The sequence below is a fragment of the Trichoplusia ni genome, chromosome 7 (genome assembly GCF_003590095.1).
Source record: "Trichoplusia ni isolate ovarian cell line Hi5 chromosome 7, tn1, whole genome shotgun sequence".
Taxonomy (NCBI): Eukaryota; Metazoa; Arthropoda; class Insecta; order Lepidoptera; family Noctuidae; genus Trichoplusia; species Trichoplusia ni.
The window spans coordinates 357,344-381,437 of record NC_039484.1 but is presented as its reverse complement, the minus strand read 5'-3'; the positions used below and the strand labels follow the sequence as shown (position 1 = coordinate 381,437).

General features: G+C 34.6%; 2 protein-coding genes across 2 annotated transcripts in view; both read right to left on the bottom strand.

Moving 5' to 3' along the window:
* LOC113495963 overlaps positions 1-5,149 on the bottom strand; it is a 39,598-nt gene extending 34,449 nt beyond the window's left edge. The window contains exon 1 of the mRNA XM_026874971.1: positions 5,007-5,149. The gene's annotated coding sequence lies outside the window, so the exon portion shown is untranslated. The remainder of the gene's footprint in view (positions 1-5,006) is intronic.
* Positions 5,150-14,020: 8,871 nt separating this feature from the next.
* Positions 14,021-23,820, bottom strand: LOC113495664 (nuclear RNA export factor 1). The gene is made up of 11 exons (XM_026874515.1): positions 23,623-23,820; positions 23,445-23,533; positions 22,700-23,290; positions 22,348-22,538; positions 21,775-21,884; positions 18,781-18,817; positions 18,058-18,305; positions 17,581-17,749; positions 17,119-17,283; positions 16,624-16,799; positions 14,021-16,264 (listed from the first exon to the last, which is right to left on the bottom strand). The coding sequence occupies exons 2-11, from the start codon at positions 23,494-23,496 to the stop codon at positions 16,165-16,167; spliced, it is 1,839 nt and encodes a 612-aa protein (XP_026730316.1). The 5' UTR covers positions 23,497-23,533; positions 23,623-23,820; the 3' UTR covers positions 14,021-16,164.
* Positions 23,821-24,094: the final 274 nt, after the last annotated feature.

The following is a 24,094-nucleotide window of genomic DNA, read 5'->3' as shown; positions in this document are numbered from 1 at the left end:
GTAAAGCGTTATGCAGTTGTTTCATACGATCAGGTTTACCTCGCCCCGGATTACAACAATAGTGTTAAAGCGACTACAATTATGGCTAAAGTAAAACATGGCCATATAGATTATTTTGAGCTATATCTAGAAAATCAATCTTAGTTACGTTATTAGTAAAAACATGAAAAACATTGCCGAGGGGGCAATGTTTGCAAGGGGCAATAATCTATATAGACATGTTTTACTTTAGCCATATTTCTAGTCGCTTTAACACTATTGTGTTGTATGTAAATATTCTCATTTAGCCCAGAATATGTATTGTATAAACTGTATTATCTGTTTGCTAACTCATTGTATTTTTTTTTACCAGAAAAACTCGTTGGTAAATCAATCCAGGATATATTATTACTGTATCCGTTTGACTGCACGTACAGCCGAATGTTTGAGACCATCACGGCAAACTCTCTAGGCAACGTGTTACGGGTTCAATCCCGTAGGACATACGTTTGTGCGACCCACGAATGCTTGTCCCAATTCTGGATGTCTTTGTGAAAGCCCTCGCAGATAAATAAATGTTGAGTGCGGTAGTTTAAAAAAGTACTGATGTACAATTGTTGTTTATATTTCTGGCTTCAACACACTCAGCTGCTCGCAATGGATTCTTTTCTTAATCCTTGACAGTTGAAATAGAATAAGATGACCTAATATTTGAGTATTTGATAATAATGAGTCTGTGTCACAGGATGTATTTTACAATAGCATGAATAGCACACTGGCCTGTTGTCACTTTCAATTCATAGAGTGATAACAGTTTTATTTTTTTATGATTGATATTGAAAGATTCGTGAGATCCGTCACGAAAGGAACTATTTTGAGAGTGTGAAGATATTTGTGAGAATTTTTAAGATACTGGCTTACCCAGCAAACGTTGTTTTGCCTAATAAATTATTTCTAGTTGTATGTATTTTCTAATTCCATTATAAAAAAAATGTACAAAAACTAAAAAAATAAATTTTAGTGTGAGCAACCCTCATCACTCACGGGTATGAAAAATAGATGTTAGCCAATTCTCAAACCTACTGAATAGGAATATAAAATTTGGTAAAAATCGGTTAAGCCGTTTCGGAGGTGAACGGTAACTAACATCCTGACACGAGAGTTTTATATATTAGAAGAAGATAAAGATATTTGTGGAACTATTTAAATGATGCAACGGTTTACTCACGCGTATTTATCGGTATAGCCCAACTAGTTTCGGACACAACCGGAGGCCTTAATCATGAGCTGGGTGGGTCAGCGTCTCAAACTGAATAATGAATCATCCTCACGAAAGATCCTAAATATTATGAAACTTCTGAAAATATAAACTGAAACTTCTGAAAAATCGCCTTTTACCGTCTTTCTCACTGACAAGTGGAATGTAGAGAAAAGACTTTTAAGATCGAGTTAGAAGCAAAAGAAAAAAATAAAGACAAGAAGGTTTTGCTGGCTGGCTGTTGACCGCGAGCCCGCCCCCTACAAATCTATATGTTAATCCTGGAAATAATCTATCTCAGTTTGTAGTGTACCAAGTTTCATCTAAATCTGACCAGTGATTTTTGAGTAAAAGAGCAATAAACTTCTATGCCTACAAACAAATCGCGTTCATAATATGTGTCAATGTGTGAGTGGGATGATCCCAAACAAATTTAGGCCAACAAGAAACTGACGTGTAATTAGAAAATTACCGAACGTTGCAAGCACTCACATCATTATTGATGGCTGTCCAAGTTGACTGAACCAGTAATAAAAAAAATAACAAATCGACCTTCACCATACGTTTTTGTCTGTTTGTAATTTCCATAGAAACATCGAGTATTCAAGTGTGAAACATTCTACGAAACTAGTTTTACATGATTTAAAGAATAATTACAAATATGCAGAGACAAACGAGTTTTTTTTTTGTCTAACTCTTGTCGTGTTATTACCGACTTTGGACTAATGGTATTATTACATTGTGATATCATTTACAGTTTTAAAAACTCCTTTAGTTATGTAACAATTTGGTAATTCGAAGTTGTTATTGAAATCTGTTTAATTCTGGTTTTGCAAAGATATCTTTTTTTGGCACGTTGATAACATGACGTGTTCAAAATTAAAAATTAACTTTGAGATACTTTTGACATGTTACGACCATTGTTTGTTTTTTTTGACGAGGTAAGTTTATTAACCACATACTATAGATTAGTTTTAGTACAGATAAGTTAACGTAACTCTCACATTTTTTAATTATCAGCCATCTTCTTTTAAAAGTAATTAACCAATCTTCAGTACCACTTCAAATGTAAAAAATATAAACACGTAAAAGTAATTCAAAATAAATTTCACATTTTAGAGATCTTGTTAGACAAAAAACTTTTGATTGACATCAGTCACGAAATTCAGGAGAGATCGACAGTAAATACAATAGCTGTGGAAAAAGAAAGGCTTTCATTCTGATGTCAAATCTTATAACAAACTAGGTGTTGCAGGCAGGCCCGCCTGCTTTAAATCGAAAATGACCTCACTATATATATACTCATTTATATTTCGATAAGTATTAAATAAAGCGAGAGGAATTGACATGTAACAGATGATAAACCTTTCTGTGTTTTGAACGAAAATTGTACAGCCTTAAAGTCTTCATTGATAAGTAACAGTTGGTAACTAGTTGCTCTTGCTTCCCTTTTCAAGACGATTCCGTATTACCTTGCAAATTTCTAGAAATAACTTCACTTGGACGTAGTTTAATAACGACCCAATTAAATATAAATAATAAAAACAGTTATTGTCTATTAATAAAGGAAATAGGAGAATTATATTTCCCCGATAGTTAATAAATAAAACCGTCAATAGCAAGGTCAGTGTTACTTATAAGACGTAAAAAGGTTTTATTTTAATTGAAGAGTAAAAGTAGATAAAACTAGACAGTGAAGATAAAGAAGTAGAAGAAGTAGACAGTGTGATTAACTTACGATGAGTTATCTGCTTTCAAAAGTGCTTGTGCTGTCTTGTGTGCCTGTGCGTGCTGTGATGCTGTCTAGTTCTTTGAAGCAGACAAAGCCATGTTCAACCTAGTGTATTCTTCAGCCCTTAACTTCATTCTAGTGTCACGCTTAGTATCACAAACATTCAAGTTACATGCACTAGACCGGACTCAGGTCAAACAAACGGTTGTGCGTGTTTTTAATTTAATGCTACCATCCAAGAAAGGTTTCTTGTCAAATAATACTTGTTGTGAAGGCATTCAAATAGCATTCAGCCTTTTATACTTAGACTAGTTTTCAAATTTCCTCATTTAAATTATTTTAAAATAATAAAAAGAATCTCTGAAATATACAAATAACATTTTATTGCTCTGCACGAATAAATATTCTGAATTTAAATAGGAGTTAATAATACTGTTTTATACAAGTCGAAGATTGAGAAGATATAGGAACAAATGCATTGTTTTCTATTGTTTAACGTTTATTTTCTGAAATTCATGGTAACCCAAAACTGAACTAAGGTGTTAGTTTCTGAATATGACGTCTTAGATTAATTATTTAATTTAATTGAAAGTGAATATGAGAAATAAGTTTAAATACATTTTTTATTATTATTATAATTTAATTAAACCCTGAAAGCCATATAAACAAACATTAAGTATTGATGTTTGCTGACTTCGGGATGGCATTTCAGGTTATTGCCCTCTGGTTTGCCCTCCGATCGCGATCTCTCGGTTTTTGCCCAACACCCGTAACGTTCAAATCCGTACGTGATTCGGTTCATGCTTAAAGTATTGTATTCTGACGATTTCGTTCAACATTTTAGTTTCCGAATTTTACTAACCGAGATTTTATAGAGATTTTGAAACTTGAAAAAGATTAGTAACTAAAATCTGATACTTTAATGACTCTTCCAAAAGCTAGTAGTATATTTTATATGCCTTTGCCTAAGTTTTATAGTTTTCACCTTTGACTTTAAGTTGGCCTTTTGACAAAAACCAAACTAGCATACCTATTATGTTAAAAGAAACGAAGATAAATAAGTCAGAATACTTTATTTAAAACAGCAATTAAGGAAATTCAAGTCTGACTCACAAAAAAAAACGCTTTTAAATATGGAACACAGAACGAAAATTTTAAAATGTGCACCATTTACGGATTCGTTTTATTAATTTCCGCGTCTAACGTTTTTTCAAGCACGATTCTAGTTTTTATTTGCCTATTGCGTTTATATGAGATACATACATATTAAGTAGGTATAGGTTATCATATTCTATTTATTATTAGTATTATATATATCTTATTCTATTTAGTTATATCCTATTTATTCACTAAAAGGCAGTTAAAGCTGTTAGGTCTCGATACATATTCATAGCCATCGCAGTTCCTTATCAAGAATGTCGCGTTTAAAAAAGGAACACACTTCCCTCATTTGTTTAAACTTTCCCACATCTATTATTTCTTATTAACGCATTGATTTCTTCTGTAGTAAGGTACTATAAGTACAATTACGCACAGTATTTAATAAGTCCCATTTTATCATGTGTTATGATTTCGAATTAGATACACTCATGTTCAGTAACGCAAAGAGTTGATGGACGTAGTAAGACGATTTTAAATGTAACGAATTTTACCGCCATTATTTTAATAGCTGTCAATTTTGAAATAAGAATATTAAATTTATTTGCAACAGTTATACGCATATTGATGGATTTTGTAAATTCTAATTCGTATTTAAAACTCGAATACTTACCTATAATGTTACTTGACATGAACAAGTTATTTAAATATAAATTCACTTTTATAACTATAAATTGTAATTCTTGTATGATAATATCAAGAGTGTGGGTAGTTATTAAAGTTAGTCTCACAAAGATGTGGGCCGAATCCGATTGTAAGGTCTCACAGTACGAAAACAATGGGCAATCTCACAAAAATGCTATTCAAACGGAATAAATCCGTACAATCATTAAAACCACAACAAAGAGCAATATCCGATAAAGGGTCAAGCAGTCTTACCTGCAAGCCAACGCCGGCCGTACCGTTAACACTGTTCACTCACACTTTAAAAACACTTAAAAAAACAATTAGCCGAAGAGGCAAGATCACGACCGCCGACCACCGGTTGCGCTAACCGACTACAACACACATTCGCGGTGAGCTGCTCAGATAAGTGAATCTAGATAATGCAGTAAGGTAAAAGCGAGTAAAGCCGGGCGCACACGAGTTCACTGACGTTGATGGAACGTATAAATATTGAACATACCGTGTCGACGATCTAAAGCTTCGCATAATTTCTAGGTCAGTTCACTTGTTTTTGTTTCAGTTCATTTGAAATGAGAATACTAAGAAGTGCGAATTTATAATTAGAACATGTCATTAATCAATCATGATTAGAAACTTTTTTTAAACTTTGCAGATTATAAACTGGCGAATTGATAGTTTTAAATTCAGAATTACAACGATCGGAGGAATGTTTTCGTTTACAATTTGAATATAGAATACAGTTATTAAAACCTCAATATTTTAAAATTGTTTTTATGTAACTGTACTGCATTTAACTGAGAATAAGTAAACCAAATCCGCGTTTATATTTACTTATGGTGATTAATTGAAGTTTTAGTACATTTTTGTAACTGTACAACGAACGTTGCTATTAACTACGCTTTTAAATCTAACGAATCGTAAATATCTGTTTGCCTTTGTTTTAAGCTTCAAATAATAATTACTGGTTTAATAGGCACAAACAGGCAACGTATACTAATGAAGGATGTGATTAAATAATAAATGGAAAAATCATAGAAATAACAATCTACCTATCTAAATATAGGTTGATAGGATTCTTAATCCGATCCCTATGATATGAAGTACAATTTAAATATTACTTTTTATTTTAAGACAAAAACAATTTTAAATTTTTACGTCATTTCCAACGTAATTTATTACGTATTTTTAGTTACTTCTAACGCACTTTCTTGTCATGCTTATAACCTTACGTAACAACTCTAGCTACTAAAATTTCTACTAAAATGATAACCAATGGCATTGTTCATTGTTTTAGGTACATTACAGAACCGACAGATATTTGCAACACCAGTATCACGTTCTTTTCTCCGTGCTACTCTGCGCAACGGTCGATGACTTGCCCGTCGGCCGTGACAAATGTACCAGCCTGAACACCACACTAACACAAACTCTAGTCATTTTAGTCGATTCGCAAAATGTTATAAAACCTCTTTAGTATAAACTCGCCCCAACGCAAAAAAAATGAACGCGAATTCCAAATTCAAATCAATTTATTTATAGAATGACGTTCGACATTTGAAGCCAATTTAAATTATTCTTAGCGTAATGAGGCGAAGGCGTTTAAAAAAATATAAAAAAAGATAATAAAAAATCATGTTTCTAAAAGTTTTTCATGTTTCATTAATTAGACTAAACCAATTAGATACAAATAAAAAATCGATGCCTTGAAAAAACTTTTGTCTAAAACTGTTAAAGGATGTATGAAATCCGTCTCAAACTAATGGATTGACGTCAAACAATTTGACTGCCCCCGTGTCCTGTCAAGCAGGAAAACAGTTTCTGAGGTAGACAATACAACTCACCATTTTAACCTTGGATAAAATTCAATGAACTACTATTATACTACTTACTGTAATTTATTGTATTTACTAACACAGGTAATATTATCACAAATACTGTTTTACAAATATTGCATACATAACATGTAGATTTTCGTCGCAAAACAACCGATCTTTAAACCAACATCAACAGTGTAATAAATTCCGTGTCAACAAGACAATCTTATCAAATGTTATAACTATCTCAAGAAAAACAGAATATTAATGTAATGTAATGACTTTGTAAATAAAACCTTAACTGATTTCGTCTTCCAAAACCAAAACTTTGTCGGTTTCGTTGTTTTTAAAGTCATTTATTTCACTTCTAAAAGAGAATAATATTTTCTTGCTTTTTTTGTTATTTTTCGCCATCCCGATATCTTCGTTACACTTTACACCTCAAGGTTGTAAACTCAAATTATCTTATATGAACTCACGAATGCTTGGAAAAATGACTCAGTTAGCTACATAATTATATCGTATATTTCAAATTTATCTAACATGAATTACAATAAAACGACTAAAGCACTAACAATTCAATCCGCGCAAAATATTCCTCGGGAGTTTTCACTTACAAATCACACGCACAAACACCGAAAACTTCAAACGACATTACGAAAATGCTAGTCTCATACAGGAACCGAAACAGTTTCAAGTGATACACATTTTCTTTGTGACCTATTCACAGATCAATCCATAATTTTCACGCAACATTCTAAAATAACACTGCATCATCAATAAACAAGCAACGAATGTAATAATTCCTCATAAAACTATAAAAACAGTTGACAATGCGCCAAGAATGCAACCAATTGAAAAAATATGTAGCGTAACTAATGGTAAATTAAGCGCGTCATCTCGTGAACATGCCTGGCTCATGATGCGGAACAGTTTCTTGACATCAGGTAATGTACAGGAAACAGGCGATTCTACTTTGATGGAAACTGCACTTTGATTAAGAACTTATGAAGTGGCTAAGCTTTAGCAGGTAGTAATAGATATTGATGGCAGAAATGTGGAAAGGACGAAAGAAGAAAACATTTGACAAAAGGCTGGCATAATATTCGGTGTCAACGTTTTTAGAAATCATTCGATTTCTAGAGGGAGGGGAGGTAAGGTACCAGATCTGGTCGTGAGGAATATTAGACATTTACATAGGACAAGGCAATGCATACGATGCACGACGGTCCTATGAGTTAAGATATAAATTGCCTGTTAAGTAGTTTTTCACCAGGAAAAAAATGTACAAGGTGTTTAACAAGGAAATAAACTTTGTAACTCGAATAAAGCAATAAATAATTTTGATACGTTAATAGACTTTTAGAGGAAATTATAAAAATCATTAAATGTAAGTTTTCCTCTTATGTAAGAAGGAGAAAAGGATATTTTACCTTTTGAAAAAGCATGTATATTCACAGTTTATCGAATTTATTTCTATCGTATTTTTAAAAGTAATCAGGAACATTCAGACCCTCTTAAAACTCACCCATTTTCCTTCCTTTGCCCTTCGTGTACCGCTGCCCTCATAAAGAATTAAACCCTAAATGTATGATATCCACGATTCAATTCTTACCGGATTTGTATACATTTTGATAAAAAAGGCTCTGTTGCTATATTTATTAATAGTATCGATATCAGAACAAATATCGGAAAGCCTTTTCAATATTATATACAGTCAACAATCTACAACCAAGTAATGTACTATCCTGAAGTGCTGACTAATTAGCTTTCTATGATAAGATAGTGAATTAGTGATAGACGCGCTAGGGCGTCTTCCATACACCACGCCCAACGGCTTGATTTTTTGTTTTCCTTTACTTCCAAACAAAATCGTCATCGATCTCTCAATTTGTTTTTCAAATTCAACTTTAAGGTTTAAACCCAATGCAATAGTAAAGGAAAGTATTAAACCAATACTCATAAACCTAATAATTGTACTTTAAATTGTTTAATTGCTAGTTTGAATTCTTGTGTCGCGGTAGTATCACGAATATAGTCACAGGCATAAAGAAACAGTCAGGACAAGCATCCATGAGATCACACCAATGCTTGTCCTACGCGGTGATCGAACCCGCGACACGCCGCGTTCTATCGTCCTTGCTAACAACTCGGCTAAAGACTTTTGTATTTGATAGTATGCTTGTTCTACAATTCTAACGTCATAACATTAGCGTAGAAAGTGTAATCTATATCTATACTAAAATATAAACCTGAAGAGTTTGTTTGTTTGTTTGTTTGTTTAAACGCGCTAATCTCAGGAACTACTGGTCCAAATTGAAAAATTCTTTTTGTGTTGAGTAGACAATTAATCGAGGAAGGCTTTAGGCTAAACCATCACGCTGCGAGTAATAGGAGCGAAGATACAATGGAAAATGTGAAAAAAAACAGGACGGGTATAAATCATAACTTACATCTTCTTCTACCCACGGGAACGAAGTCGCGGGCAACAGCTAGTTGATTATACACTTACAACTATTACGTAAATACATTTTACTACGCATACGTGTCATCACCGTATCAATTGATTACTTTGACAGTAAGTTGTATAATGAGGTAACAAACTTTCGTAACCGATCAATTAGTTTTTATTCATCACAATAATTGACGTATGTGTTGAGGATAAACGTTGATCATCTATGCGTTTAGTTTTCCTTCAGAGAGCTTTTAAGGGGTGTGAGTTTCTTTAATAAGATATGTATCTGTAAAGATATGACAATTATCGTGTTCTACGGTTTGGAATGCTAGGCTAATAGAGATGGTTGACAAATGATTGCAAGTAGGTACACGAAATAAGGACTATAATGGAAACATTTACAATCTAGATGTAATGAATGATACAAAAAGTATAAATTTGCATGCCGTAAAGAAATTTGTAAGGAAATTACTTACGGACGGTCGAACTAGACGGAGTATCTCTTTCAGATAGAGATAATTGATAGGTAGAATTAGGTCATTAATAGAAGGCAAATTTGGCTATGGAACCCTTAAGAAGATGAAATAAAGAGCTTAAAACAAAGATAGACATTGTCTAGAAGCAACGAATTGAAGAATAACATAAAGGTACAGCAATTCCAAACGTTTGAAAACGTAACTAATTTTGTTGCTTTAAATAAACTTTATATAAAATCACGTGCGGAAACGTTATTGTTGTATTTTCTTTGATATCTCACTGTATCTTCAGTCAAGTGCCTGATAACAAATACATATGTTTTCATTATTCTATGTTTAATAATCTTGTAATACATGTAATTTGTTTTACGTCATGTTGCGAAACACGCGACATTTCCCACTGCCTTTACTATTTATATTTATTTAATTTTATAATGTGTGTAAAGATTGGTAGGTATAGATATGCTTAATATTTTAAAAGTCAATAATAAATACTTAATGGAAGCTTGAAACAATATTACTCAATTCTATTTATTTGAATATCTTTTCGCTTGTAAGAAAAACAACTATTTTGTTTAGACGACTTGTATAATTGATCCTTTAGGAGAAGGTATGGTAAGGACTACTATTCCCTACCGATCAGGACCATGCCTGTGCCAGACCAGCAAGCTCCGTGGGTTAAGGTTGATGCCTGCCGGGCTAGCGAAATTGTTCAAAAGGGTTACCGCTGCCCCGGTACATAAAGTTTTAATTAGTAAAAGTGTAACACTCCCTTCCGGTCAACCAACCAAAATATGGGAGGTATCATTTGATATTTTCCCACCAGAATGGCGGACCTACTCACGTATATTTATCGGGATAGCCTGACTAGTTTCAGACCCGACCGGAATCATACTACGCGATTACTAAAAAATATTTATATTTAGTGCAAATAAGTAACATCGAAGTGATAGCCCTATATTAGTGACGTCAAAATGAGTAGAGTTTGAGGAATAATATATTTAAATTGACCAGTAAGTTGTCGTGGGAATTCCCTATTACAGAATTTTACAGGAAATGTACGTTTTAGTGAGATTTATTTACCTTGTTATACCCCTCTGCGTTAATGTTTTTTGTGCATTATTCATGTACAGTCAGCAACAAAATTCCGTTAATCCGACCAGTTTTTCTACATTTTTCCCGTGGAAGTCTTCATGCACTCTCTCCGCCCTGGGAAAGGTGTATCCCATTCCTTGTACCTGGATGTCCAGGAAGCACATGAGCGCAAGGAAGATCAATCCTTGAGACCTTCCTTTCGTACTTCTCCCTTACTTACCATCCAACACCAAGTACTTACCATCCAACCCCAAGTACTTACCATCCAACCCCAAGTACTTACGGTCCAACCCCAAGTACTTACCATTCAACCTCAAGTACTTACCATCCAACCCCAAGTACTTACGGTCCAACCCCAAGTACTTACCATCCAACACCAAGTACTTACCATCCAACCCCAAGTACTTACCATCCAACCCCAAGTACTTACCATCCAACACCAAGTACTTACCATCCAACCCCAAGTAAAGTAAAATATTATGATTCTGAAGAAAATATGTAGAAAGTTCCCAGATTCATTTTCATCGATTTTCCCGTGGGAATAGGACTTTTCCTGTAGTGAAACGTGGACTATGTGTAATAATCTATCAGATAACTACGTACCAAATTTCATTAAAATCAGTTGTTTGACGTGAAGAAGTAACAAACATGCGCACACTCACAAACTTTCGCCTTTATAATAATAGTTATATTGTCATAGCGCAGCACTGAACAGAACTTGATGAATGTTTGATGAGACCAAATATCAATGTTTAACGGTAAATAAAAAATAATCAACAAAATTGGTTCTTCCAGTGCGAACAATTTGTGTATTTTTGACCGAAGTCGGTTGAAAAAGAAGTTAAGTACCTACTTCCCTATTGAAGCCATCCCAGACTTCACGAAAGTCAAGGCTTTTAATAACCTGTGTAGCCCTCTGTTTCAATATTGTCGCAATAGATTAGATACACATAAAACACTGTCATCAACTCGTTACTTCGAAATTTATCTTCAGCAAACAATGGCGACGCACGCGATGACGGAAGATTTTCCCATTTCCCATACTATAATGAGTTTAATAGCCTTATGACCTGCAACACTATGGTTGTGAGCGCATTATCTGCTTTTACTTCAGTTTTGTAAATGGTGAGAAATTGTGACAGTAGACTAGGATAATTAAGAGCTCAAAGTTGTGTGATCATAGTAATGTTCTAAATGCGAAAATTATGTGAGAGTGGATGTGTTTGTGTGTGCTTCTTACTTCCATGACTAAGCGGCTAGGCCGATTTCATGAAATTGGGTATGGAGGCAGCAGAGGTGACTCCTTTTTCGATTGTCTTAGAGGGTTACGTTCTTGCAGCTTGTAGCTATAACTGACATTAAGGCAGGCGAAGCCGCGAACAACAGCTACTTCAATCACAATTTACTCTCATTGTTTAGGCAGTTGATACTAACAGCAATCGTCAAGTGATTAATATTCTGGACAACCTGGTGCAAGAAGTGTTGAAGACTCGATATTCTTAATGTAGGTAAGTTGCCTTATAATAGCCAGCTACCACGACGCCAACAAAAACTGTTATAATTGTTGAAGCGAGACAGCGCAATACATTCCGTAGAGCGGCGTCTCACCTACAACCGCAATTTAGGTCGTGGTTGCAGGCCCCGAGACACAAAATGTTTAACCTTGCAAAGACATTATGTTATTTTATAACAAACACGCTTGCTATGGCTAAATATTCTTTATCATAAAACATGACGCGTTATTTAAAATTCTTGACCTAAATTTGAACGAAAGAAACACTAAGCCTTGAAAACACATTTTACAAATTTTGTTGTTTGTTCATAAATTAATTTCACTCTTTTTTGAGGTATAAAGAAGCAATAACGTTAAGTTTTTTTAAGATATACTTCTAAAAATCATCAATCATTTTTTTATGTTTTATCTGTATAAAGCTTTTCAGTTTCGCGATTTATGCCCCATTTGGGAATTTACCAAACCTACCCCGTTTAAGTGACGAGTGGCGCCCAACAAATCACGCACGCATTGACACATTTTCGTTCTGGGTAGATAAGAGCGCATTGTGGTAAACAATTTGACGGAATGCTCAGTGGTGTGAAAGACAATACAGCCATCTGAGTTTCACACCTCCGGCAATCTCTGATTAGAACCTGTTTATATTTTAAACAGACTTCAAAGAAGAAAACATTCGTCTCTATGTACAAACGATAGATACCTACTATTTTAGCTCTCGACACTAAAAGAGGGCTGCTATAGGTTTGACGTGTCTGTCTGACCTTAGAGAGTCCTCAGCTTCGTTTGATGATATTTTTGGTGTAGGGAAAATGGGAGATGAAAATCCGATAGTCAATTGCCATCTGAGCGGTTTAAAAAAAAAACAATTTTATCTTGTATCGAGACAACCTGACAACCTTTGTTACCAAACCTCGTAAAATCTATATTTAAGTAACAGTTAGTTATTATGCTAGAAACTACACAATAACATCTTTCAGGCACGTGAATTCTCCTACAATTTTAACTCGCAGAATGATGTTTACACTCCTATAATGTAGATTAGTTCACGCGTCACTCAAGCTGAGATAGTCTCGCGTTTTTATGTAGTCGAATTAGGTATCTTGTTTACAGTGAATTTAATGTCTAGTTACAACGACAGGGTAAACATTTTTCCGCGTCATTTACGACCACTCATTTTTATTTTCTTTAAAATATGGATAGTGTAAGATAATTCAGAATCGTTCGGCCGCTTTGCGAAATTCGATGTTATGACCGAGCTTATAACGACCCAATGTTGAGATCCATCTTTATGTATAAAATGGGTTTTAGTATGTTTAAGTCCTCAGTGTTCCTAAATTAACAACTACATTAAAATTTAATGGTTTTCTAAGTCAAAAGTCAAGCAAAAATTGGACTGATATTGGGCACTATTTCAAGCACAATTTTTTGAGACGTAAATTATACCTATAGCTCGTTCGATATTCGCGCACTGAGGTGAGTATGCTGGGCGTAGAACCTACGCCCAGCATACTCACTGAACGAAGCCTATAACTCCGAAGTTATTCGAGCACTGTTTTTTTCTTTTTGGGCACCGTTTGGCACTATTTGGGAACTATTTTTTGAAGTATGAATTATGTTTGAAGCGTATACAGATTCTCCGGACGAAGGTGAGTATGCTGGGCGAAACCTTCGTCCAGCATACTCATCGAACTATGGCTATAACTTCGCAAGTACAAGAGCACTATTTTTTTCCTTTGGGCACTATTTAGCACTATTTCAGAACAGTTTTTTGACATTCATGAAATATCAGGATTCCATGGTGAGTATGCTGGACGAAGGGACACGTAAATAGGCTTGTAATGTTGTTTTTTTTTTTAACGTTATCAAGTACCTATCTGTTGAAAAATTAAGGTCTATAAATAAAACAAAAAACGTATGATCAAAAAGTTATGTATATTATTTTACTATTGTAACAGTCTTAATGTAACTTAATGTCCTTATCGTAGGCCCTACGCCCCGCCCCTCAGGCCACGGGTCGAGTTCGGCCGTCCAACGTACCAGCGAGTAGAAAAGTGCTGTCTGTAATCTTGTCGAAAATTATCCATGTACCCTGCGGCTAGCCCACTAAGACCACAACTCGGGGTTCCGCCGCAGTAATGCGCTGCTCATACAAACGCAAGAATGAATATAACAATGTGGTCGCCTCAAACACCAACATTGAGAAATACATCAAGCACTGAAAAACCGCCGTTTCTTTAGGAACTGAGCACAAACTTTTCCAACACCGTGGCCCAATAGACCCCCAAACGAAGACTTATAACAACTACTATGTACAAATAACAGAATCACGTGAAATTATTAATAGTACTCATTGTATGAAATTTTCTTCTCACTACTCAAGTTGAAGTATGAAATACAGGTCGAATATTTATGACTAAATACTATAAATATGTTTGCATATGTGTATGGTTGACACCAATATAAAACGATACATAAATATTTGATAAAACATCAATATTGCAAATACAACACAAAACGTGTTAGCTTTACACTTACATTACATCAATAGTTATTGCTTTTATTTGGCTATTTTTCCCTTGCTGATTTTTTTTTTGTTTTTTTTTTAATAAATTTTATACAATGGCAAAATTAAACTAAAATCTAAACTAGTTTTTAAAAGCCCTTCTTGGCAAAATTACAGAAAAGTATTCAGACAAAAGTGCATTCATCAGAAAACTATTTACATCTTTTTCAAACATACAATCAAATTTAAATTCTACTAATCCCAACATTCTGATACACATAAAACAATTTTAGCCTAGTTTATGTTTTTGACAGGTCATGAAACTTGAATATACAATATAACTTGAATAACTAATAAGTATCATTCTACATAATTCTTTTTCTTCTAAACATCAACTTTAGAATATTATCTATAAATAATCCCTTGGATCCAAAAGACTAATCAGCCGAAGAACTTGGTTATTATCGGTCAAATCTTAGGTCAAGTGCTGTGATTGTTTGCTAGTCTGTCTTATCAACTTATCACACAAGTTAACCTTAGATACGACAAGAAAGCCTTTCCGATACAAGGGATACCTTTCAAATCTAATGTTTACATGTTCTTTGAATAACAATGACCTTTTTTTCTAGAATTATAGTGATACAAATCTGTATTATATTTCAATAGTTACACGTGTTTTACATATAGAAAATTAAACAAACAAATAGAATATCCCGAATTTGATGAATTGATATTGGGTGACATGGAACCGTCTATGTTGACTTGTCGTAAATATATTGTAAGACTTGTTAATAGCTCATAAGGACTTACTCAGTCGTGGGAGAGAGATGAAGCTACCCAGTGTAGTGTGTCTCGCTTCCACAAATGGATCAGTAGACTTCGTAGATCCGAGTAGGATATTTGGAAGTCGGGCCCAAGCACGTATGGCGAAGCGGTATAACGTCATAATACAAAGAACCACCGCGCGACGTGCTTTAGGTTCCAACAGCAAAGAATTGTAAATATATGTTCCAAGTCTTCATACATTGTTTGTAAAACTTTCTGCGTCACACACGTACCTATTAAGATATGGATATTTGACAGAAATGCGTCCGCAGTTTGTTATAAATATAATATAGATTTGTATAGATTTAAAACAGATTCTCTTTTTTTAATCCATTCTATAAGTCATAAATTGCTGTGCAACATCAAGGCAAAAATTTAAATGCAATGTGCATTTGTCAAAAAACATAAACATAGTTATTTCTGCATTTTTCTCTTTCTTCATGGCAGTTTTCTTGAGTCACAAAAATATGCTATGCGATTGATGACTTCCTCTTTCAAATGAATGATATTGATATTAAAAACAATTTGAGCTTGATAATTCTTGCACATTTTCGATGCTCATACTCATAGTAACTAGTTTCTTATGCCGCGAAGGTGTTCACAAATGCGGGAACGGCATTCGAATATAAATTATGTAGAGATAACTTCCCAGCCGACAAGTAGTTAAAATCGTAATAAAAAAATAGTGAAATCTTCTTATATACAGTGGCATAGCCCGTCATGTTAAGTTCACTTGACGAACGCGTCTGGGGGAATCTTGCCTTCTGAGTTAAGTTGGTTGAAGACAAACAGGGCCCGTTGGAAGTCCCAACCAGTTTCTTGTAGACAGCTGGAATGAAAATAAACACGTATATTTAATTGAAAAATTAAAACGCACAAATACGAGTAATAAGTCGGTTGAACTGTTGTTCCTATTGACAAAAAACTAGCGTACGTGAGTAACTAGAAACTTAAAATGATGCATGGTTAAAAATAAAAGAAATTATATTAAAATATCTGGCAATGATAAGTTAAATTGAAACAGAATACACAGTATTTGGATTTCCAGTGAAATTACACCATGAAATTTTGCGCTTAAATCAATTTCAGTCTTTTGCTGAACAATAAATTTAGTGCTATAGGTTTTATAACAAGATGTTTCAATATTTCAAATGTTAAAGTTGGTTGGAAATGTAAGAATTGATTTACTTGACGCTCCAGTGCTCGTTCATGCCAGTTTGCTGGCTCAGCATGTTGAGCATCATCTTCTGCGCGTTGTCGTCCTGCGCGGGCGCCGCCGCGGCCGCCACCGCCTCGGGCGCGGGGCCGGGCGCGGCCGCCACCGCGGGGGTAGGCTCGGCGCCTGATGAAAATGCTAGCTCCTCCTGTGTGGACAAATAAATGTGTTATATTGTGGTACATTATGGACTGCATGATTGCATCAATTCAAAAAATGAAATCTTAGACATAGTCAATTCTTTATCGAGAAAAGATCAATAAAATTAAGTATTCAGCTGAATTTGGTAAAACTGCAAGCCATCCCAATTTCCTCACATCCCACAAGGTTCAATTTTCTTATAAACACATAGTTAATGTACACTTACAAAATCATGTCCATGATCAACTCAGAAGGATTCTTAATATACATATTCAGACTCATTCTCTCTATATTCTAGCCAATACTGATTATAATTAAAATCTCACCTGTTTCTTAGCCGTATTAGTAATGAACAACATATCGTTGATGATACAGAAGCCGCCGCCGGCGTTGGGCACGATGACGAAGGTGCGGTGGAACGAGCGCAGCGGGTTACCTGCAGTCACCGTTTCTTTGAAAACGCCGTCCATCGTCAGGAGGATCATTGTTGGCTGTGGACGGAAAAACACCTTAAGTTCCAGTTCTGAAAGCGCTGCTGTGGCGACACCATCGCGCGAAAGTGGCGCCCTGACTTCAAGGATTAAGTAAGAACTTCACAAGTTTGAGAAAACAAACGAAAGAAAAAGTATCGTAATAATAATTAGAGACACACTAATACTTCTCACAGCGTATTCAAATGAAAGGGTATTTTGTCTTCAGTTACAAAATAATTTGAATAGAAAAAAGTTGTATTTGAATAAAAGTGGCAATATACTATAATATTAGTAGTAAATACACAATATACTCACAGTATACACGAGTAAATCAACAGCAAATCCCATCAAGTCATGTTTGGTCTTCGGTAGATCAGAGAGGAACGACACGACCTGGAGCCTGCCCGTGCGCAAATACCGCCGACGCGAATCGGGGTCTGTGATGCGCATTATATTGCGACTGTTTGATAGGTACGAGTTTAGTCTGAAAACAAAATATTTTTTTTAATCCGGTAACTTAAGTTGTTAAAGCGAGGGATAAAATTCTTGTATATTAATGTTACGTTTATCAAATACAGCTAAAATTTAAGACAGGTAATTTTGATATGATTCGGCTATAGGGCAAATGTAAGTTTCAGTTGATCATGTCCACCTGTCTAATAAAATGCGTGTAATCTATCACACACCACAGTTAGACTAGCTACACATTTAAGTCTACCTTTTTCTGGCTGACATCACTGTTTTAAATATACTTTAGTGTTAGTAAAACAGCCAATAAACACTCAAACTCACCTCTGATTAGAATAATTCCTATTATCACACGTAAGATAATTAGCTGCCATAGACATGGTAGCGTGTTCATGATAAGCTTCTAGTAATGGTTGTCTTGAGTCAGCGTCGTAGATGGCGAAGTACTGAGTTAGGAACTCGCGGACCAGGCCTTGACCAGCCGGGTCTACGAGGAAGGACTGTTGCCGAGCTGGTAGGGATACGTTCTCCAGAACGTCGAAGCCGATGGCTGGTGGCAGCTCCGCTCCGTCCTGTATTCATCCGGGAGTTTTAATTTAATGGTTCGGTATGAGTGACTTATGGTAACACCTTCTTTTTGAAAGGCTAAGAAGAAGGTAACTGTACTTGGCACTTGATTTTTATACTGCTATAATTTTACTTCTAACATAACAGAAATTAGAATATTTCCAAGTAAAAACAAGTGCTAAGTAATGTTAAAGAGTTAAATGAAATATAAGGTTAACTTAATATGATAAGTTTGTTAAATTGTTTATTGGGACGGTAAGGAATTCGGGGATTTTTTTTTAGTCTTAATATAACTGTACTTACTCACAACTTACTTGTTTAAAATGTTAAGTAGCTCAACGAGAAGTGAGCACTGGACTAATTTCATTACCCAGTTGTCCTACTCACAACGACAAGTTAAAAAAAAAACCCTCAAGTTAAATCGTAACTTAAAAGGAAAAAAACTGTAAACATAAATGTCAGAACAATAAATAAACTCACCAGTTTGGTCAGCTTAGGAAACTTCTTCCGGATCGAGCTGGAGACAACAAACAAATGGCAATGGCATGAAATAGATACATCTGGAACTCAAATCATTGGTTATTTCTTATTACAATTGATTTTACAAAGCTTTCCAAATTACTCAGGTCTGTGGATTGCTGTTTCTTAGTAGATCTTCTTAGTACTTAATAGTCTATTTTTTAAGGTACTTAAAAAAGGTAAACAATCTTAAAATAAACAATCAGAATTTTGGTATTCCTTTAAACAAACACATATTAACTAAATCGATGACTGATTTATTTCAGTGGCTTACTCGATTGGGCAATACTTGTTGTTTGGTTGTGTTTGACAAAAAGATACACCAAGGTTGTTCATCTTTTCTAAGTTGTTGAAAATTTGTGTTACTTACTTTAGGAGCCTTGCCGTAAAATTGACCAACTGTTTAGTTAAAATAGTAAAACACAAAAATATAAAACTCTTAAACAATTGCTCAACTTTGTTATACTATAGTCAAGGGAAGGGAAGTAAACATTTGTCAAAGACTTATTATAACTTAATTTACAATCAATGTTTTTTTTTCACAAGTGATAGTTCATATTATTATCATGTACCTACTTGTGGTGAGTGAGAAAGCTTTGTAAAACCACAATAACACAGGTTGTAAACAAAGGTAAAGCCCTAACTCCATGGCCACTCTGAATAGACAAATCAATGTGAAATAATATTACTTGCATTTGTCAGTCTGTTCTATATATTGTTGAAAGGTAAACGGTTACATTTCACTGAATCACGATTAAGGGTTGGTTAAGTGAAGACATCCATAGTTGCACTATAGCAATTTCACACCTTCCTCATATTACAAAGTACCTTCTAATGTGTTTAAATTTAAGACCCTACTCAACTAATTGATTAAGGAGTTGAGATCCTGATTCAGTGTAGTGTAATACCATCTTTATATAACTGCAGAGAAATGCAGTGTGTATGTGGCAATGGAGTTTAAAAAACTTTACTGTCGTATTAATTAAGAAATACAGGTCTTTAATTCACCATGTTTTGTCAGGTTTATTTTAGTACACGGATACTTTCGTATTATTGAAGATATTGAATAATTAAAATGCTTGATAGAAGCTCTATGCTTGCTACTGGTTATATTAAAAAAATATACCAAAATGAGCTGTATAAGCACTCAAAACTGTACAAACATGGTAACATAAAGTACTTTGTTGCAACGGCGGATCCAGGGGGGGGGTCATGGGGGTCATGACCCCCCCCTGAGCTGGTTCCAGGACTTAGGTGGACCACTAATTGAACATAATGATTTTTTTAATTAATTTGATATAATATTATTTCGAGAACGAACGAATTTGAATTTTACCGCGTCACACTTGCGCGCGCTTCTCGACTACAGACTAGCGTGTTAAGATTTCCAAGTGTACAATAACGAATGAATATTTTTAAGTACAGTACCTACTTCCGTACATTAATAAAATGCCTACTTTTTACTTGTATCTATTGTTATCAAAATTAAATTGTAAGTTTTCGACTTGACCACGACTACTTTGACGACCTCCGTGGTCGAGTGGCGTACGCACCGGTTTCAAGGTGTCGCTAGCTCTGAGGTCCCGGGTTCGATCCCCGGTCGGGTCAATGTAAAAATTCACATTTGTACATTGTCTCGGGTCTGGGTGTTTGTGGTACCTTCGTTGTATCTGAATTCCATAACACAAGTGCTTTAGCAACTTACTTTGGGTTCAGAACAATGTATGTGATGTTGTCCGCATTTATTTATTTATTTATTATGTGACCCCCCCCCTGGTGCAAAAGCTGGATCCGCCCTTGCTTTGTTGGTTTATTCAACAACTTAAAACATCTTTGGGTAGCTTGAAGCCCAAACTAGGTTAAACTTTAGCAAAAATAATTTACAAGCATATATATGCAGGCCATGCTGTTTCCTCTTGTCTCTAAATCTGAATGTAAGACGACATAACAAGTATGAGAATGACGTAACCGAAATTTTATTGGAATGCTAAAATTATTCATCGAAATTGTAAATTGCATATATTTAATGACATCGTGCCGTTATGTCATCCTGCATTACATAATCAGATTTTAACTATTTAACTCAATCATGTTTAATCCACAGGTAGTCGAACCCGCGACCTTTTAACCTAGGCCATAGCCCTAGGTTCAAACGGTGATTGCGGATTCTGAAAAGTAATAAAAAATAGAAGCAAACCCGTTATAACCAGTATCTAAAAAGTATTTTTTTTATATAAAATACAAGGAAAAACCCAGGTACCCTGTGAGTCATTCTGATTATCTTTATGCAATGTTTAAAAAACAACAGGAAAAAGAGTTGAAAAATAAGGATATAATGACATATTTGCATTCAGAATCAAACTATGTGGAAAAAGTGTTTGTATTTTTGTTCATATGTTACACGAAAAATATTGTAATTGTGTGAAAGAGCATTATGTATATTTAGGTATCATATAATAACCCACAGGATGCGAATTATAATATACCATATACATGAATCAGCTTTAAAACAAACAAATAGGTAATACAGTGTTGCTTCTATTAATTAATAAAACAAGTAGCTATAATAAATTTAAGTCAAGTTAAAAAATTTTTTTAGGCGTAAACATTATAACGTTAATATATATATGTATTTTTCCCCATCATAAACAGTGTTGCATAAAATGTTATGTTTCACAATGTGTTGCAATGACTGACCAAACTTTAACCCAATCACCTTTGTGTATGATCCCCAAAAGCCACACAGTTAGCTAAATGCAAGCAGTTGAAAACATACCATATGATAAGGGTCCCACAAAGGTCCCTTTGCATGATATGATTCTGCAGTACAATTATAGGACATAAAAGCAGTCCGTCCATACTTCATACACTTGCAGCTAAATGTGTAGCTTCAAGCATATGAATGTACTTACAAGTACACATAGGTTTCAACCAGTGTGTACTACATTACATTACCTGACGTAAATATCGTGATCCTGAAACCTGTTCACCAACGGATTGCCTTTGAGGTAGAGCTCCACCAGAGGAAGTGCCTTCAGTGAGTCCAATGTACCAATGTGTGGAATCTGAAAAGAGAGAACATTTAGAAGTACCATATTAATATTAAAACTACAGGAACATTTGAATATTTTTTCCTATTCTTTGCCCTACATTGATATTGTCAGGAAATTTGTGAATCCACGTAACCGGAATCAAGAGTATCAAATTATTGAAATAAACTGTTGACAGTTGGACAAATCTTAGATTTTCAAGTTACATACACACTTGAAAATCTAAGATTTTTGTCACACCATATGAATAGAAATCTGCTTATCTCTCAAAATTACTTTGAAACATATTTTAAAGAGAAATAAGTATCCTTATTTTGATTTGATAAAGCATATAGTTAATGGCACTGCTCGCCCAATAATCTGTTTTTGGCTAAATTTGTGCCTATAACATACTATTAATTCCAACAAATTCATATATGCAACACTGCAGTGCATTTGTCTGTTTTTTGCAGGTCAGACAAGGTTGCATTTTACTTACCCTATTATCGCCAATGTATAAAATCTTCAAATTCTTCAGTTTTGTAGCTAGAGACCTCAGATGTTCAATACCATGAAGTTTGTTATCATTGAGGTTCAACGCCTCAATATCAGGAATGTTTTCAGCAATGATGTCAATAGCCACAAGCATAATGACAGGACGAAACAGAGCGCAGAACAAATCAGTCAGATCTAGAAACAAGAATTGTATACTTTAATAGAATGATTATTGGTAACTGAGACACATTTTTTTCTAACCATTTGCTGTCCCGCCCATACAAACAATAGAAATGTTCATATTCAACTCATGTGAAAGGTTAATAAGTAAAATTGTAAGTTCAATTCATAAATACCTGGATCAGCATGAAATTTTGTCAAGTCTAATGCTTTAGTCACAGCATTATATCTCTTAGCCATGGCCAGCTTCATCTTTTCTTTCATAGCAGCATCAACATTGACATTGGGTACAGCATTCCTCACAATCACCATCAACTTGAATCCATCTGACATCACAATCTTTCTATCAGCATGAAACAACTTCTCTGCAAGTTTTACATCATCAACATAGAAAATGGCAGCGTTGCCATTAATCTTGTAGTAGTGCGGGATAAAGATGTCTGGTGACAAGTAACTCAGTAGTGCATGTAATACAACATCCTTTTCATGTTTAGCTCCGTGAGGAATGGTAATCTGATACCACGGAAGTACTCCAGCGATGAACTTCTTCCTAGGCATGCCATGACCAGACCTTGGTGCGGGAGAGTTAAGTCGACCTCCACGACCTCTAAAACCTTTGCGGTGTACTGGCACACCTCCCGCAGACCCAGTCATGTCAATATCATCATCCAAAAGCAGTTTCGCATTGTTCCATTTGTTCTTCCCTTTATTAGTGCCTGGCTTGAAACTGACACGACGCGTGTTGTTGTGTGAACGGTCATCATGTTCTATACATAATTAATAGGAAAATAAGTTTGAATAATACATTAATTCAAAAAAAAAAATGTTAGCAGAAATACGAATATAATGAACTGATGTAAAGCCACGAAATTGTGTATGGTATTTTTACACAACAAAAACAAATAAATTGAAGTCACTTACCAAAGTGCTCATTATTTCTAAAGTTCCTAATTCTTACACCGTTTTTAGGCATAGTTTCGGAAAAAAACGCCGCTGCAAATCCAAGGATTCTATAAATTACAAATTGTGAAATGCAATAAGGTTATTTTCTATGACGCACAATCACTCTCAAAGACTCGAACGCGATTATTGTCTTTACTTTTATACTCTGTTAAATCTCACTCCAAAGGTTTGTAAGGTTTTCGAGGTTTTACTTGACTTGTTATTATTTTTAATCCTCAAACGGCTTGTTATAACAATAATAGTTTTGCATATATTACAAAATATAATATTTGCACGGAAACGTGAAATTCTAACATCGAAATGATCGAAGTCGATCGACAAATCGGAACTTTCCATTCACCTCACTCAAGTGTAAAGACAGCGAACGAATGATAACGAACGATAAAAACTTCCGAAATTAATCTTGTTTAAAATTTACTAAACTATTAAAAAAACCTGAAAAAATCATATTTTAAAAAATTGTTTCAATTTCAAGGAATTACTGTCATTAGGCAATCTAGCTTAAAATCTGGGTAAATTTAGACATGACCGGGTAAGAATCTGAAAGAGGTATAATAAGACATTCGAATCATTTTTGTAACCTAAAGTTTATTTGAGCAGTATAAAAG